General features: G+C 38.9%; 1 protein-coding gene across 1 annotated transcript; it reads right to left on the reverse strand.

The window, feature by feature from the left end:
• Positions 1–1282: 1282 nt before the first annotated feature.
• Positions 1283–15411, reverse strand: CEP15 (centrosomal protein 15). The gene is made up of 5 exons (XM_068982955.1): positions 15066–15411; positions 14364–14448; positions 12884–13007; positions 3490–3564; positions 1283–1517 (listed from the first exon to the last, which is right to left on the reverse strand). Exons 2-5 carry the CDS (start codon positions 14414–14416, stop codon positions 1383–1385), a joined length of 387 nt encoding a protein of 128 aa, XP_068839056.1. The 5' UTR covers positions 14417–14448; positions 15066–15411; the 3' UTR covers positions 1283–1382.
• Between the last annotated feature and the right edge of the window lie 799 nt (positions 15412–16210).

The following is a 16210-nucleotide window of genomic DNA, read 5'->3' on the forward strand; positions in this document are numbered from 1 at the left end:
TAACAGGAAAAAAAATATATATCAATTTATTTTCGTGACAGAACATTCTTGAGAAGGTATAAAATTGTTCTGGTCTCTATGCCAGTTTTCTTTTTTCTTCCTTTCTCTGTCTTGCTTTTTAAAGGGCTTTCGGTTTTTAAGCCGATCCTTTTTATAGTTATGTAACAGTTCTAATATTTTGTGACATTTTGTATTGTGACACTATAGATGAAATTGTCATCGGACTGACACTCTGTGCTGTTTATTCCTTAATTACAACTGTTAACACTGTAGAGAAGTGTGCTCATCTGCCAGCACATATTATGAAAACAACATTATTGTTACCCACACCAACACCCACTCAACAGGATATTTCCAAGATGGTAGTTTAAAGGAACTTATCAGCACAATGGATTTTTTTTTTTTCCAGCTTGTCCTATTGTCATCTTATAAAACCACAAACCGGTTTGAAATTGAAAGTCTTTCATTGTGATGTGGACTCCCTTTACTAAGCAGGAGCTGCTTTTATAATTAGAAAAATTAGAAATTTTTTTTTTTTTTTGAGCTCTCTAGCAGTGGTGGATTGAACAGTCTCAGAGCTGTTCAGGGTTGTGACCCAAAGCTTTCTGACTGACAGTTGTTTGAGAACTAACAAAAATAGAAGGGAGAGGGAAGGGCAGATTTAAAGATGAAAAGATAAGAGAGGAGTTACTTGTATTCACAGGTTGGCAATCTTTAAATAATCAACTCAAAATCCAGTGACCATTCACAGCTCTACCAGTTCTTTTCTCAGAACCCAGTCTGAGCCCTCCTGAAACTAGCTGCTTATTGAATGCTTAACAGTTCACTTCTTTCTTCCAGAATTGGTACAGGATCAGTTATCTGTGAGGGACAACATCCTATGACTCCATTTCCTAATCTCTGTTACTATACTAAAGCAGTTGTCATTGTCTTTTCACCTGTTAAAAAACTAAAATGTAAGCAAACCTCTTGGGTCCTGTGCCTTATCCTCTTAATAAAATAACTGAAAAGTAAAGATTCTAGAAAATGTCTAATCTGGTATTCACTGTTTAGATGAGAATCCTGGTATATGATTAGATTAAAAAAAAAAAACACACACAGCACACAACACTCAGTTAGCAACTTATTTACTCAACAGTCCATTTTCCAATATCAGCGTCTAACACACTTCCATGGGTTTGGTAGAAAACAAATTTATGACACTGAAATAGCAGTGGAGCTTCCAGTGAGAACCTGAAAGCTGCCGGTAGATTCTCAACCCTTCATTGCCGCAGAGGAGGTGATGAGGCAATCTCTCTGAGTCCTGAAGTCGCCGCAGCGACCTGAATGCTCTTTAATGTACAGCTTTACTCGACAGGTTTCTGAAATACTATGTGGAGAAGCTATTGCTTCGCCCTCTTTGGAGTGGTATCTTCTGCTTCATTTCCATTTTCACTACTAGCAGGATACGGCGCTCTTCCTAAAAGAAACTGCTCCCATTTGGGAATATATTCTTCTACTGATGCCCAGTAAAGAGTCTGGCGGGGGAGGGGGGGACAACATCCAAAAGTGAAAAAGCATATCAGGCAATTGAACTTGGCGCTTCATAATAGTCTAAATGTTTATTCCCTTAAGTGTGTGTGCGTGCATGTACACACACACTCACACACACTCACACATATACGTAGAATGCACTTCCTCTGCAGAATATTTTATGTTAATTTTAGAAAAAAAAATCTGGCTACTTACTAGTGTTAATTTTCAAATTTCTCAGTAAAACCAGAGCCTGGCAGAATTACAGGTTTTACAATTTTATTGTGATTTTACACGCCCTCTTGTGGCCAATCATGTGATTATTCCAAGTAGTATCATTTATGGCCCCCAAATCATTAAAAGTTCTTGCTTAATGTTTCTAATCCCATACCAAATGACTCCTCATACTGTAATTATCACAATGAAATGATTCACTGTGAACAACTGCTTTAGAATTAACAGAAAAAGAAGTGACCTGGGATGAGATCAGGAACTGAAATATAAAGAGGATGATAACAGGATTCGGGTGAATTAACCCCTTAATTGTATGAGGGAGAAACATTTAAAATATGTATCCACTCTATCTATTCGAAGAGCACATTGGGACAAACTGTAGTTTCTTCCCACACTTTTTTGGATAATGACAAAATAATACCAACATCACCTAGCTCTTTTTAATTCAAATAACTTGGAAATTGAGGTGCTGTGTTTCTGCCTTGGCTGGAGCAGTCCCAGCTCCAGAAGCTCCAACCGCGTCACTGGATTGCTGTCCATCAGCTGGGTGGTTTCTTGGTTGACTGTCCTAAGTAAGCTGCCAAAACCTCTGTGTCGTAGGAGGGCATTTTATATGAGATCGTCACTACCGGTCTCATCTTGGGAAATTCAGTCAAAGAGTTAGATAGCACTGGGGACACACTCTGAGCAATAAAAAGGTATGGGGTGGGAGGAACTTCCCAGTGGTCCAGTGGTTAGGGTGTGGCGCTTCTACAACAGGGGACTTGGGCTTGACCTGTGGTCAGAGAACTAAGATCCCATGTGCTGCATGACCAAAAAAATAAAATACTGTCATTAAAAAAAAAAAGATAACGGGAGTTCTGAAAGCTGAAAAAGGGACTCCACTTATCTATGCATCTATGCATGTGGTCTGAGAAATAGCCTGACATACTTAAAACAGGGGTCATCCTGCTGTGCGAGACTAGCTAAGAAAAATACCAGCCAGGGCCTGTGGTTGGGTGTTTCTCTGCCATTCACGGCTGGATTAACCCCTATTGTGTGAGCCCTGTGCAGGCCAGGGTAAGGTATTAGAAAATGCAACAAAGAAAAAGACATGCCCAGGGCACAACTTTGAACGGGAGTTTTTTCTGTCCTTGATCACTGCCTTTTCTTATTACCCTAGATGACACAGAAGATTTCGGGGCAAATTCTCAGCCTTTCATTTTTGAGTCTGTTCACCTCCTTGGTTAGGCAGCAAGCAAAACTGCACTTAGAAAAAGGTCATTAAAAATACAGTCAAACTATTTTATATGTAGCAAATTCCCTTTCAGCACACATACATGCATATACCAACTATGGTTTATTTTTGCCAGCCATCTTCTCAATCTGTTCTTGAACAGAGCAAAATCAAACAGACAAAAGCCACGCTGTACTGCATGATAATATGCATTTAAATAGCGTTGGTTGCATTTTTCGGTGAAGAGACTGAGCTGCTACTTGTAACATCAGCCAACAGGAAAAGCATTTTGGTGAGGCTGTCATCTTAAGATTTAGTGCATATTGTCTGTTAGGATTTAACAAGAAAGTAGTTTCTAAGTGACTCGGTGAAAAGACACAAAGTCTTGACAAAATTTTCAAGTGTATCAGATACATTTTGGTGTATTTTATTGAACGCAGAAAGCTGGGAAATACACAGAGCCACTTAAAATGCACTACTGACAGAATAGGGTCTCTTGTTGGACATTTGGTCCTTAAGATTCTCACCTCAAGAGCAGCCACCTCAAGTGGTAGAACTGGATGAATCCGGGTCTGTAGAGACTTCTCTGCCGCTTCTATATCCTGAAACAGATAGAAGCATTTTTCAAAACATTCACACACACACACACACACAGAGCACCTGTAATAGCAGTATCTATATATTTCTAATCTCTTGCTTCATCTCTCCTCTGCATACACAGTTTAAACTCATGGAGATGATGCTGACAGAGAACTGATCACTGCTTAATTAACCAGTTGCAAATAGAGAAGGAAGCATTTCTTGTTTTAAAATAAAAGGCAGGGGATGGGGGTGGTACATCTAAGTTCTGCCTCTTTCATTTTAAGTAGTTAGTAAATGCCAATAATTCTTGGAAAAAGAACTTCCTCTAAAACTGCTCAGAGGACTAACTTAGCTTTAAAATCCTTTAAAAACAGCCAGATGGATAAAATAGTCAAATATTCCGATACTAAAAACAATCAGATCCTCAGACCCACGCTAGGCTAACCTTCAAAGTAGAGAGTTCTAGTCTGTCAAAATCATGCACATGGTATATTAATGACACACCTTTCATTTATGCGGGACTCCATATTTGAATTTTATACATAGGCAAATATTCCCTATATTTAAAAGGTCCATGAGGTACCTGAGTACTCAGGCAACAAGAACCTCTCACTACGCTGTTTAGACTTTTAGTACCAGGTTTCTAAGCTAATCTCAAAGGCAAATTTTATTGCAAGGTGGTGTATCCTTCAGCTCATGGCATTCAAGCACTGTGTGTTACTAAGTACTTCAACATGTAGATATTTATGTTTTCTCCTATGGATGTAGAAACACAAGAGTATTTAAGCTTGATTCATACTTCAGGAACGATTTTCTCTAGATCTAGACATAAAGTTCATGCCCAGAAACATAAGACTTTACCAGTCGTTACAGAGATACTCAAGCCCTGTGTGGTAAATTCTCCCCAAATCAGCACCTCTGCTGTCTTGTGCTTGCTTAGGTTTGTCAAGTTCACAGGGCCACTGGTGGGAAGGCTGTGTAAATTCTGTCTCTCAGCTTAATAAGTTGATAGAAAAGAAAAAGTTCTCTGCTCCATGTAGAAGCACAGGAGCGATCTGAGTACAGGGCTGTTGGACAGAAGGAGAGCGATGGAAAAGGGCGTGGGAGTGGGGTGTGAAGAAGCCAACGCTGAACAGGAGAAAAGAGATAGCAGATGGCAGCGGCGGGAGCAAGGAATGGGTGTGAAATGGAAAAGGGAAAAACAGGAAATTCCCTAAAGGGACTCCCCAAAGTTGCACAACCATTAGTGCACCTGCTGTCTGGAGGAAGGTGATTTGAAGGGGAAAGAAAACGATTTAGGGATAAAAAGCCCATCTATTAGCATGTCTATCCCATACCAGCAGTTCACAACCAACACGCAGGCTTAGAGGGCTTTTGATGTCAATGATACAACAGACAGGGGATACCAACTCTTCTGCTTACACCAAGATTCAACAAGGTTCTGGAAAAACCACTTTATACATCTAGGAATCAAACAAAACTCACAACCCCAATGTTACCATTATTCTACGAACAATTACAAAGTTGCCTGAACTGGAAGATCGAGGTGCTACTAGCACCTATAGGCAAGATTAAACATTTTTCTTAAAGATCAGAAAATAAGAAAACCAAGTATCTTATAGAGAAGAGCAGATTTGCAATGGAAAGAGCAGACAGGTGGAGAGGGACGCATGGCCTGGAAAAGCAGGCCCAAGTCCGCTGAACCCGGCTGCCATCTCTGCAGCATTTGGACAAGGGATTATCACCCCTCCAGAGAACTTCTTCCTTAGCTCAAGTCGTATTTCACTTCCTTCGATGTTTCGCTTACCTCTCGGACTCCTCCTCCTCTCCTTGGCTGGCTGTTTTTATCTCTCATTAATCCTCAGTGTGGGCTTTCTTAAGATTTGAGACATCTGGCCCCATCTTTTCACTTTTTATCCCTCCGAGATTGTCTCTGATGTAGTATCAATTATTATCGTAGAAGGATGGCTAGTTTCTTTCCTGGCCCTTAATTCTCAACCTGATAAAACTAAACTCATCTTTTTCCACTGAATGTATTAAACGTATACTAGTGGGAATTCTATCCATTCAGATACCTATGCTATATCGTGTAATTCCAAATCTTCTTATTCCTGCCATTTAAAAATTCAGCGCTCCCTATACTGTTCTTTCAGGATGTTTCCTCTGCCCTTTTCATGTGATTCTTAATGCTGTAGCCTTCTAATTACACTTATTCATTCAACAAATACTTAATGCTTACTTGTACTCATGCCTAGACCATATCATACTTTAATACATACATAACTTGGAATTGATTAGCTCTGCTAAAAACTACTTTAAATATGTCCTCCCCTAGATTAAAAAAAAATAATAATTGGTACCCACAACACAGAGGATCAAGCAGGCATTCCTTAGCCTGACTCAGAATCTCAGCAATTTGACGGCAGCCTTCTGTAGCAAGTTGTATCTTAATCCTTCAACATAAGAACCTTCTTTTTCACTATACGCTGCCCAAAGGAAAGGACTGTCTCTTTTAACCTTTAAGCATCTGAGAATCTAACAAGAGGGTATGTACTAGGTACTGAAATATTCATTAAGTAAATACAGGCTGAAGGGTCAAAGAATCCTGAGTATAAATCAGAAACTTAAGGAAAAAAAAAGTACCCAAGGAGGTAAGGGAAGAAAAGGAAGAAAGAGGCTTGCTGGCCAGCTTTACCTGACTGTCTTGTTGTCCTGCTGTATAGACTTGTCACTAGACCATTTAAAATTGTATGCAGTTAGAAAACAACTGAAAAACCAGTCCCTACAAATTGAAAATAAACAGATCTAACTGCTATCTAGTTGGTGGCATAACCACACAGAGAATAAATATATCAAATGACCTTAGAACACAATGTTTTGAGTGAGCACCCCTAGTGAGATATACCCTAAGGACAGAAAGAATCTTAGTAAAAGCATCTTACTGAAAACCATTCTTTATAATCACATGGATGGTGACAGTGTTGTCTGGATCGTAGGATATAAGGTACAGAAGTAGTTGTGCTGGTGTTGGAAACTTCTTTGGGAACAGATTTTGGATTTGAGAAAAAGAAGTCAGAGGTATGAAATCTATGATTTTAAGTTAAAAGCCTTGCAAACTGGAATCCTGGAATTTCTGATAGGATCTCTTATCTTTAAAAAAAAAAAAAAAGGTCACAATAAACACCACCATTGCCCAGATAGAGGGCTCTGAACATATTTTCTACCAAGAGGATCCAGGGGTCCTTGGAACAGTGGCTGTTCCAGGTTTCAGCAACAATTGCACATGATGAGCCTGGAATGTCTCATCAGAACAGAAAGGAAACTGTCATGCTGCTAAGATTTCAGCAGAGGCATTCAGGAGCTAATCTGAAGAAGTTCCCACTTGTTAAAAATGGGACAAGTTGAGAATAAATGGGAATAAATGTTGAAATGTATTGAAACATTTCCAATCCAGGACACCTCAAAAAACAACAGCAACAAAACACAAAACAATATAAAAAAACAACCAAAACCAACAACACCTAATTGGTCACTTTTGTAGGACAATAGAGAGGCAACCTATTATTTTGAAAACTAAATAGAATCAAGCATTCATCATGCTTTTTCCTCTATGAAATATACGTCAGTGTAATTAAATAACTGATGAGGACAAGTGTCTCTTAATATAACTAATCAGCAGTTGAATGAGAAGGAATAAAAGAATTTGAATACTGCTTTTCATAACCCCCTAATGAGTATACTTAGGCAGTGATCATCAATGCCTAACATTCCAAAAAAAGAGAGACAGCTGGCATTATGGAAGTGTTCTTCCCCAAAACACAGAATCTGAATCTACTCAGGCCTCTCTAATCTGCACTGTTAATGGAATATTTCTTAGCCTCAAGTAGCTGCTGAGCACTCAAAATATACAAGTCTGAATTAAGATGTGTTGTAATGTACAATACACACTGAATTTTGAAGGTCTAGTAAGAAAATAGAATATAAAATATTTACTAACTTTTAATAGCAATTACATTTGAAATATGTTTGAAATCTTAACATTTTATTTAATCTGTTTAGGCTGACATTATTAAAATTAGTTCCTTGGAAATTTAAAATTACATATGTGGCTTGCACCACACTTCTGTTGCACAACACAACTTAGATCTGTCAATTATATTAAAAGGAATGAGGGGGAACAGAGGAACATGTTAAATGAGAACCTCAGTGATGGAAGTAGCAATACCCAGAAGCTCAACAGGACAAATGACCCAGTTCCTTTAACAAATGTATTAAAAGGGGGGATAAAAGAGCAGGGAGTACTGTGAGAAATTTAGGAAACCTATCAATTACAAGTTGACTTTTATTTGGAACCTGATTAGCTACTTGAGGGTTTATTGTTAATTTCTTAGGTTGACGCTGACATTTTGATTTTGGTTAAAACAGTCCTTATATTTTAGTGATAGACACTGAAATAAAGGGATATACTGAAATATTTACAGGTGAAACAATGCAGGGTCTGAGGTTAGCTTCAAAGTGATGTGAGGGGTACAGGGGAAGAGTATAGACAAAACAAGCTGGCTGTGTTCTGACAGTGATTCAATGTGGGTGAAAAGTGCATGGAAACATTCTTTTATCCCTTCTTTTGCATGGTTGTGAGATTTTTCATAGCAATTAAAAAACAAGCTTCCAGTGGATGACGGTATAACTGTTACTCTATGGCATGACTCGGGAGCCTGCATAAACAAGTTCACTCCTGAATAGGAAAAGGAAGGAGCATAAAGCATCATATACCAAGATCTGTCTTTCCTCCTCCCTGCGTACATCCATCCCTCCTCATCGAGCTGTGGCTGGCCTGGGTTTAATCTTTTAAGCTGCTGGAGGGGCAATTTCTGGGATACAAAAAATAAGATATTAAAGACATGAAGTGCAAGGGTCATTGGTACAAAGAATGCAGAGACATGTGTTAAACATATGCACTGGGGAAAGTGAGAAATGTGAGAGGAAAGAGGAGCACATGGCCGGCAAGTACTGGCCATCCTGGGTGGCAGTTCTGACTGCCAGCTGCCCCATGGAGGCTTCCAGGATGTCCCTGAAGGAAAGCACTGGCTGTGTGTCTAATCTGCTGGAGGACACTCTCATTCTTCCTCACTCTGTCCTGTTGGTCCATCTCACAAGAGGATGTCTGTTACCTAAAAAGCATCTTTTGGGGTTTAAACTAAATTTTGTGGAGGGAAAGGTGGGAAAGAGGGCGGTTTATATCATGGAAATATTTGTAGAAATAAAATATTTTCTGGCTTCTAAGTCCATTTATGTTTGATTTTAAAAGGCAGATAGAGTTCATTGTATTAACGGTAACAGAAAATAAAAATCACTGAGCTAGTGTTCAAAATCCACTGTCTTCTATGATATTTACTGACTAAACCCTCACTGTGAATTTTCTTCACTACTTTTACATTCATAAACAGTTTTTACTAAGTTTGAATCTTTGATGGGATTACTCTTATTCCCCCTTTAAAATCAGTCTTTGATATTTGTGCTAATTTATTTATTCAAATGCAACTAAAGAACATTTTTCTTGGGATTTTACTAAATCTAAAAATAATTTTGTGACAGATGACTTAGAAAAAATAATAGTTTCCCCAGTCAGGATTAAGGCTTATGTCTTCATTTAAGTTTTCCCTTAAAACTGCCACTGAAGTGTAATAATTATCTTCATAGCAGTCATGTAGATCCTTTGTTAAGAGCATTCCCAAGTATGTATTTTATAATTTTATTGCTAATGTGAATGTGATCTCTATTTTCCACCTGTATACATAGGATTCGAAGAAGGCAATGGCACCTCACTTCAGTACTCTTGCCTGGAAAATCCCATGGATGGATGAGCCTGGTAGGCTGCAGTCCATGGAGTCGCTAAGAGTCGGACACGACTGAGCAACTTCACTTTCACTTTTCATGCATTTTCATTTTCATGAAATGGCAACCCATTCCAGTATTCTTGCCTGGAGAATCCCAGGGATGGGTGAGCCTGGTGGGCCGCCGTCTATGGGGTCCCACAGAGTCGGACACGACTGAAGCGACTTAGCAGCAGTAGCATACATAGGACTGCTATTGATTTTTATACATTTGTGGTTTACCCATTAATTTTACTCAACTCATACTAGTTGTGAAACAACTTTGGCTTCTCTTAAGTATAAAGACATGTCATTGAAAGATACTAGTGTTTTATCTTTCTTTCTTAAAGCTCATGCCCTTTTAGTGTTCATGATACTGTTCAGAACATGAGAATAAGGTCAGATAATGGACAGTATACAGTCATCCTTATTTTGTTTACTATGTTATAGGAGTGCTACCTGGTTTTAAGGGTACCATTTTCAATTGCACTCAGTACTTCAGTAGCTATCCTGCTGTAACTTAATCTCTTTGTGTAAATCTGTGTGTGTGTGTTCAGGGCTATCTTATTCCTTGACTGCAGATCAGATCTGTGCCCCCTGCATTGGGAGCACAGAGTCTTAACCACTGAACTGCCCAGGAAATCCTATTTAATCTGTTCTTGCAAAGGGATGTTAGGAGTGATACATGATGGTTTTCTCATCTCTATAAATTAAGGGATTAGCCCAGATGAGTGGTTTTCCCAGTTCTCTAGAGCCACGACAGTATAGTCAAGGAAGGGATTGTAGGACTTTGGGCCAAAGTAGGACCACTTTTATCTACTGTGTGTGCTCACTCATGTCTGAATCTTTGTGACCCTTTGGACTGTTGCCCGCCAGGCTCCTCCGTCTATAGTATTTCCCAGGCGAGAATACTGGAGTAGGTTGCCATTTCCTCCTGCAGGGGATCTTCCCAACCCAGGGGTTGAACTTGCATCTCCTGCATTGGCACGTGGGTTGTTTACCACTAAGCATAGGGGAAGACCTTTATTTTACATCTGTGGGAAAAGTTTTTATGCTAAAAAACAAAACAAAACAAAAAAGACTTTAGATAAGAATCTAAAGCTATATGCTTTTTACAGTCTTTTCCAGCTCTAATTCTGTAATCATGTCCTATTTATCTTAACAATAACTTCTGTGGGAGAGCCACTAAAATTATATCCCTTGTATATAAAAATTATATGAGGGAAAGAAGGACAAAAAAAAGGTTGCATATCCAATTATTCAAAGTGACTAAGCACACATGTTAAAAAATAGGGGGAAATTGTATCTCTAACTTTACCTGGGATTAAAAACTGTTTATAAAAATTGTTTATAAAAAGCTGAAAGGAAATATAGAAAAATATACTAATTTCTAGATAGGCAGATGATATAGAAGGTTTTCCATCTTTGCTCTTTCAAGTTTTTTTTATAATGAGAGTGTATTATTTTTGGTAATTAAGGGAAAAAACACCATACCAAACTGGTTTCTCAAGACTATGAAACTAGGTTCATTACCTTCCCTCTAGATATGACAGTGATTTCTTAGCTACCTCCTTAAAACTCTCCATTTTTGAAATTACTTTGCTAAATAGCAAATGAATCTTTCTTTAAAACTCTTTCATATGTTTAAGTCTTGCTTTTTTTTAATTTTTTTGCTCACAGCACTATATTATCTCTACATACCAAGTCTCAACTTCATTTTGTCTCACAATATATATTCAGCCTGTTTCCTGGGGCTCTCCAAGCCAGTTAGCTTAGGATCCCATGAACATTAATAGGCCATTCATTCTTCTTCTGGTCTTGGCTCTTCCTTGAGAACTCAATGGAATGTCTTCCCACTTAGCTTAGCATCTTCTCTGAGACCTCATAGAATATTCTAGCTCTCCAAGAGTTTTTAACACTTCTAAAGTGCTAAGTACTTTAACACTCCTAAAGTGCTGAGTACCCTGGAGGAGGGCGTGGCAACCCACTCCAGTATTCTTGCCTGGAAAATCACCATGGACAGAGGAGATTGGCAGGCTGCTGTCCATGGAGTCGAAAAGAGTCGGACACAGCTGAGCAACGGAGCGCACAGCAAAGTGCTGAGTATTCCACAGCATGTAATTAATGTTTGATCATACAGGGTCTCTATTTTGTGTATATTTTAGGTCATGAACAGAACCTGTAAGCTACTTGATGTAAAGGACCTAGCTTGTAGTTACTTTGTTACCCTCACTTTCTGCTCAGAACTAGTTCAAGAGTAAAGAGCTGGGCATTCGTCAAATACTTGGGCATTAAAAGGAAGACAATATTACCTGCACTCGCCGATATTACCTGCACTCGTCGTAACAAGTAGCAAGCAAGCCGTGAAGACTTCCAATTTGGATTTTCTGACTTTTCAGAGCAACTTCTAGATTACCCTATATATTTCCATTTAAAAATAAATATTGCAAATACCATTGGGCAAGTAAGACATATGGCAATATAGAATGCTTTGGTAGCACTATGGCTGTGACTTAAATTACTGTGGATCAAACTGCCAGAAGCTGAGAAGATAACTGAATTTTCCTCTTCCTTTATCCTCTAGTGAGGACAGAAGAGAACTACATCATGCCTATCGATGAAAATATTTAACAATAAAAAACTGAAAACACTGCTTTATAACTTAAATAATATAGCCTTACTACCAAATGTTTTAGTCATAGGATCTCTTGGAAGCTCGAATGGAAGCAAACTTTAGGGTTTTAATTATGGATGAAGCCATACAATTCTGGAAGCAAAGTACAGCAAGCAGCCAAAAATGTTACACATATGATTTTACTCCAAATGGGCACACTGGCCAAATGGTGAGGCCCTGCGCAGTCACATACTTTGACCACCTCCTCCATCACCATCAAAGAAGATCCTGGGAAATCTGTTACCTTAGATACGAAATCTGTATATTGACTGTGGCCCCAGGAGGGCAAAATCAAATTATTTAGAGCATATTATAGGTACTTTATCATGTTTCAGAATCTCCCTACAAATAAAAGAAGATGGAAGATAGAAGCTATGTCTTTTTTTTTTTTTTTGGTTGTGTTAGGTCTTAGTTGCGATATGGGCATGAGGAATCTTAGTTCCCTGACCACGGATCCAACTCACATCCCCTGCATCAGAAGACGGATTCTTAACCACTGGACTGCCAGCCAAGTCCCCAGAAGCTATGTCTTCTATTTATTACTTCTTGCACAAAGGTGACTTTAAAGTTCTTTTTATAGTGATTGATTTTTCATTAGCCTAAGCAAACATCAAGGCTTTCATTTTAATAAGTGAGAATCCATGCTTCTTGTCCAGTTAACATGAATTTAAATAGCAGTGTATCATTAATTCTATTTGTTACTTAAAGGAATTACATAAATCAAAGTAATGAAATTGAATTAAAACCTCTTTGCAAAAGTGGGGAAAACAGGTTTAATTCAGAGAATCTTACCTTTAAAAGACTAACATTCCTTTGTAAAGCAGCCTTAGCTGCTTGTGTCTGAGAGGCCCTTCCCTTGTTTTGATCTTCAGGTTTATTCTCCATTCGTTGAAGTAACATTAATCTTTGTGATACTCTACAAACAAATGAAGATTATGTAAAGATTTTAAAAGGAAACATTTTATTGCTTGGCCAATATAAATCATTGCTTAATTGCACCTCACTCCCAGTTCAACCTACTTTGAAAGCCAGTTACTATATGTCAGTTAATAAGACAGTGAAAAACTTAGGGAGTTCAGTAAGTCTTCAGTCTCAGTGAAATTATTTTTATTTTCATATTTACACTGTAAGTACACACTTGTGTTTTTTTAACCTCTCTAGTCTTGAAAGTATTTTAAAGTGTTGGAAAATATTTAGTGAAAATGCAAACTGTAATCCATATCCCTTTGTACACATACTTATATATACCTCCCCACACATACATTGGTATGACTTGCTATACAAAACCTTCTGCTTAACACTTCAGTACCCCTGAATCTTATGTTACACATTTAGAATTGTGCTAAACTTCCATATGTTTGAAGAAGCAATAAAAATATTTTTTTCCTCTTTTTCCAAGAGAAAGATGATGGTTCCATATATGAGTGAGAGGCTATGTGTACACATGCATACTCACAACATGGTAAAACTAATCGAAGATGTAGAAAGTTGCAAATAAATTATCAAACTAACTTTGTTATATATAATGGACTTCAAAAGTTTCTCCACGGTTAAATACTCCTTTTATAAGTGTTTAGTCTTATTAAGTGATCAAATGAGAAAAAATACACCAGTTACTGGTGTTACTGTACAGTAACAGTCTAACTATTTCTCAAAGAGTTGAGGAGATTCTCAGGAAACAGTATGTTGCACAGGGTTGTTCTTGAGAGTAGAAATAAAAACCTAGGTCTTTGAAAAGTCATTTTCATAAGAAAAATACCTTAGAAGGCCATGGCAGAGAGGCTGGTAATTAATTAAAGAAAAGCAAAACATGAGAGCCCACAAACAGAGGCTAGAGAAGGGTTAATACTAAATAAAAGTGCAGGACTGGCCATATAATTTGCAGAGCCCAGTGCAAATGAAAATTTTGCTCCTAGACTAAAACTAGTGCAGGGCCTGTGACTATAAAGGTCACATTCTCATGAAAGCTGGCCTTGGTAAAAGGCTTAGAGAAGTTCATTGAATAGCAGTGTAGAGCATAGAGTGGCTAAGAGGGAGAGTGAATTTATGTAGGTATTAGTAACAAGAAGTTAAAAGACATAAAACATAATTAGACCTTTTAATCTGTGTTATTCTTGAGGGGTAATGACATTCCTTAAAACCAAAATCTCTCAAGTATCACAAAAAATGACACACAGATTTTTAAGTTTTCCTGTGCATACAGTGTCACTAATAAAGCCAGTATAGTGTATACATTGAGATTAGCCTTTTTAAAACAACAACAACAACTTACATTTCTTCATGTCTTATAGAAAGGCGAATTTCTTGAGTGAGCAGAGATGTCATCTTTAATCAAAGCTGCCTCGATAAGCTTTCTGCTAAATAGTAAGGACATTTAAAGTTATTTCTACCCCATGGCCTTAGCTTTGATCATTCAGCACCTCAATCTATTGGTTCTGTCTCAGAAGGGAAGAATACAGCTTGGGCTTACTGATGTTTTTAAATGCATTCTTTCATTTTACATGTTTACTCACAATGCATAGTTTCCCAGGTGCCATATGCATCCCAGAACACTGACGCAGGTAAACACAGCATACTTCCCCTGTCCCCCCGTGCCCCAACCACACACACACTTTAACCTTAATCAGAATTCAAAACAAACAAGCAGCTGGTACCAAGACTAGTAAACATTTTACTGAATCAACAAAAAAGAAAAAAAATCCACAGTGTATAATTCCGAGAAACACCATCCCTCAGACACACAGAGAGATAAACAAGTATGAAAACCAACTGGAAACTCATGGTCTTTTCTTTTTTTGGAAGACTGCCCAGTTCTACTATCTCTCTTCCAAATGGGGAAGTATTTTTCATGCCTAACGGTGAAGAAAAGCACATTAAAGTGGTTTCACCTTACCCTGGCTGCTCTGGACTCTTCATTAGGGGAGTCTGGGAAAACCCATTTTCACAACACACTGTACGCCATAAGCAAGCTCACCTTGGTAGAAGTGCCTGGGCCAATACAGACAGAGGTCTAGCGAACTACTTGGATGGCTGTGAGTCTGAAGGCAAATCATCTGGTTGGGTGCAAGGACTGAAGTTTCCTGACTGCACAAAGGAAGAATGCAACTAAACCGAAATAATATATTTTTTAAAAAAAATGAAAATTCAGTCTTAGAATGAAGCACTGGCTTTCCTAAATTTTATGAAACAAATACTGGTTGTCTGCTCGTCGCCTGCGTGTCCAGCGCTTATTTAATAATAATAATAATAATGAGCCCTTCCTTCAGCACACACAGAGAGACTCTGAGCAAAGCCGAGGAAAATGGAAATACTGCCCTGCCCTCAACGGGTTTCTTCCTGAAGATACCGCTCTGTTTTCAGCACCGCGGACAGCAATCGCGCGCAGGCTAGCCCGGAAGGGGTCGAATTACAGATTTCCGACGAAATCACTGCAGACCTTTCTCCCAGTTTTGAATGCGGTGTCAAGGAAATCGCTGGAAGTGAGTCCATGGTAACTTCTTTTCTGTGTCGACCAGCATCAGCACTTAGAAAAAGTCTGCCTTCTGAGACGAAGATCCGCAGCTTTTCGGAGTCATCAGCTCACCAACCACTGCAACTCTCGCTTACTCTGGAAGGACTCGGGAACTTTCCTCATCACCCTACCTCTTCCCCTTTAACAGCATCCTCGCCACCAGCGCACAGCTGTCCTTCGGACACTCGGGGCACTCACCCACCGGCCGTCCTACTTTTGGACCTCACTCACCGAGCCCCGTATTGACTTCTTCCGGGAAGGCGCGCCACAGACTGTGCGGACGTTAGGTCTCCGCGCAGGCGTGGGCGTGGCCACGCCACCAAGCTGAGCAAGCGCAAAGCGAAGTGATGTCATCACGTACTTATAAAGGGAGCGCGTCTAGCACCAAACGGTAGTGAAGTAAGGCGGCTCCGAAGGACTGTGAAGTCGTTGCAAACTGAGTGGAAAATCACTTTGGTGGTAGCTTAAGTTCAAGCCTCTTTTAAGCGTACTTGCTTGTATTGACTATACTTTAGAGAGTGAAAATGGTTTCTACAAGCCAGAACATCACAGTAGAATGTGGAGGGGGGAAAAACACTTAAGAGTCCTGCAAAGTGTTTAAAACAGAC

This window comes from Capricornis sumatraensis, chromosome 10 (genome assembly GCF_032405125.1).
Source record: "Capricornis sumatraensis isolate serow.1 chromosome 10, serow.2, whole genome shotgun sequence".
Lineage (NCBI taxonomy): Eukaryota > Metazoa > Chordata > Mammalia > Artiodactyla > Bovidae > Capricornis > Capricornis sumatraensis.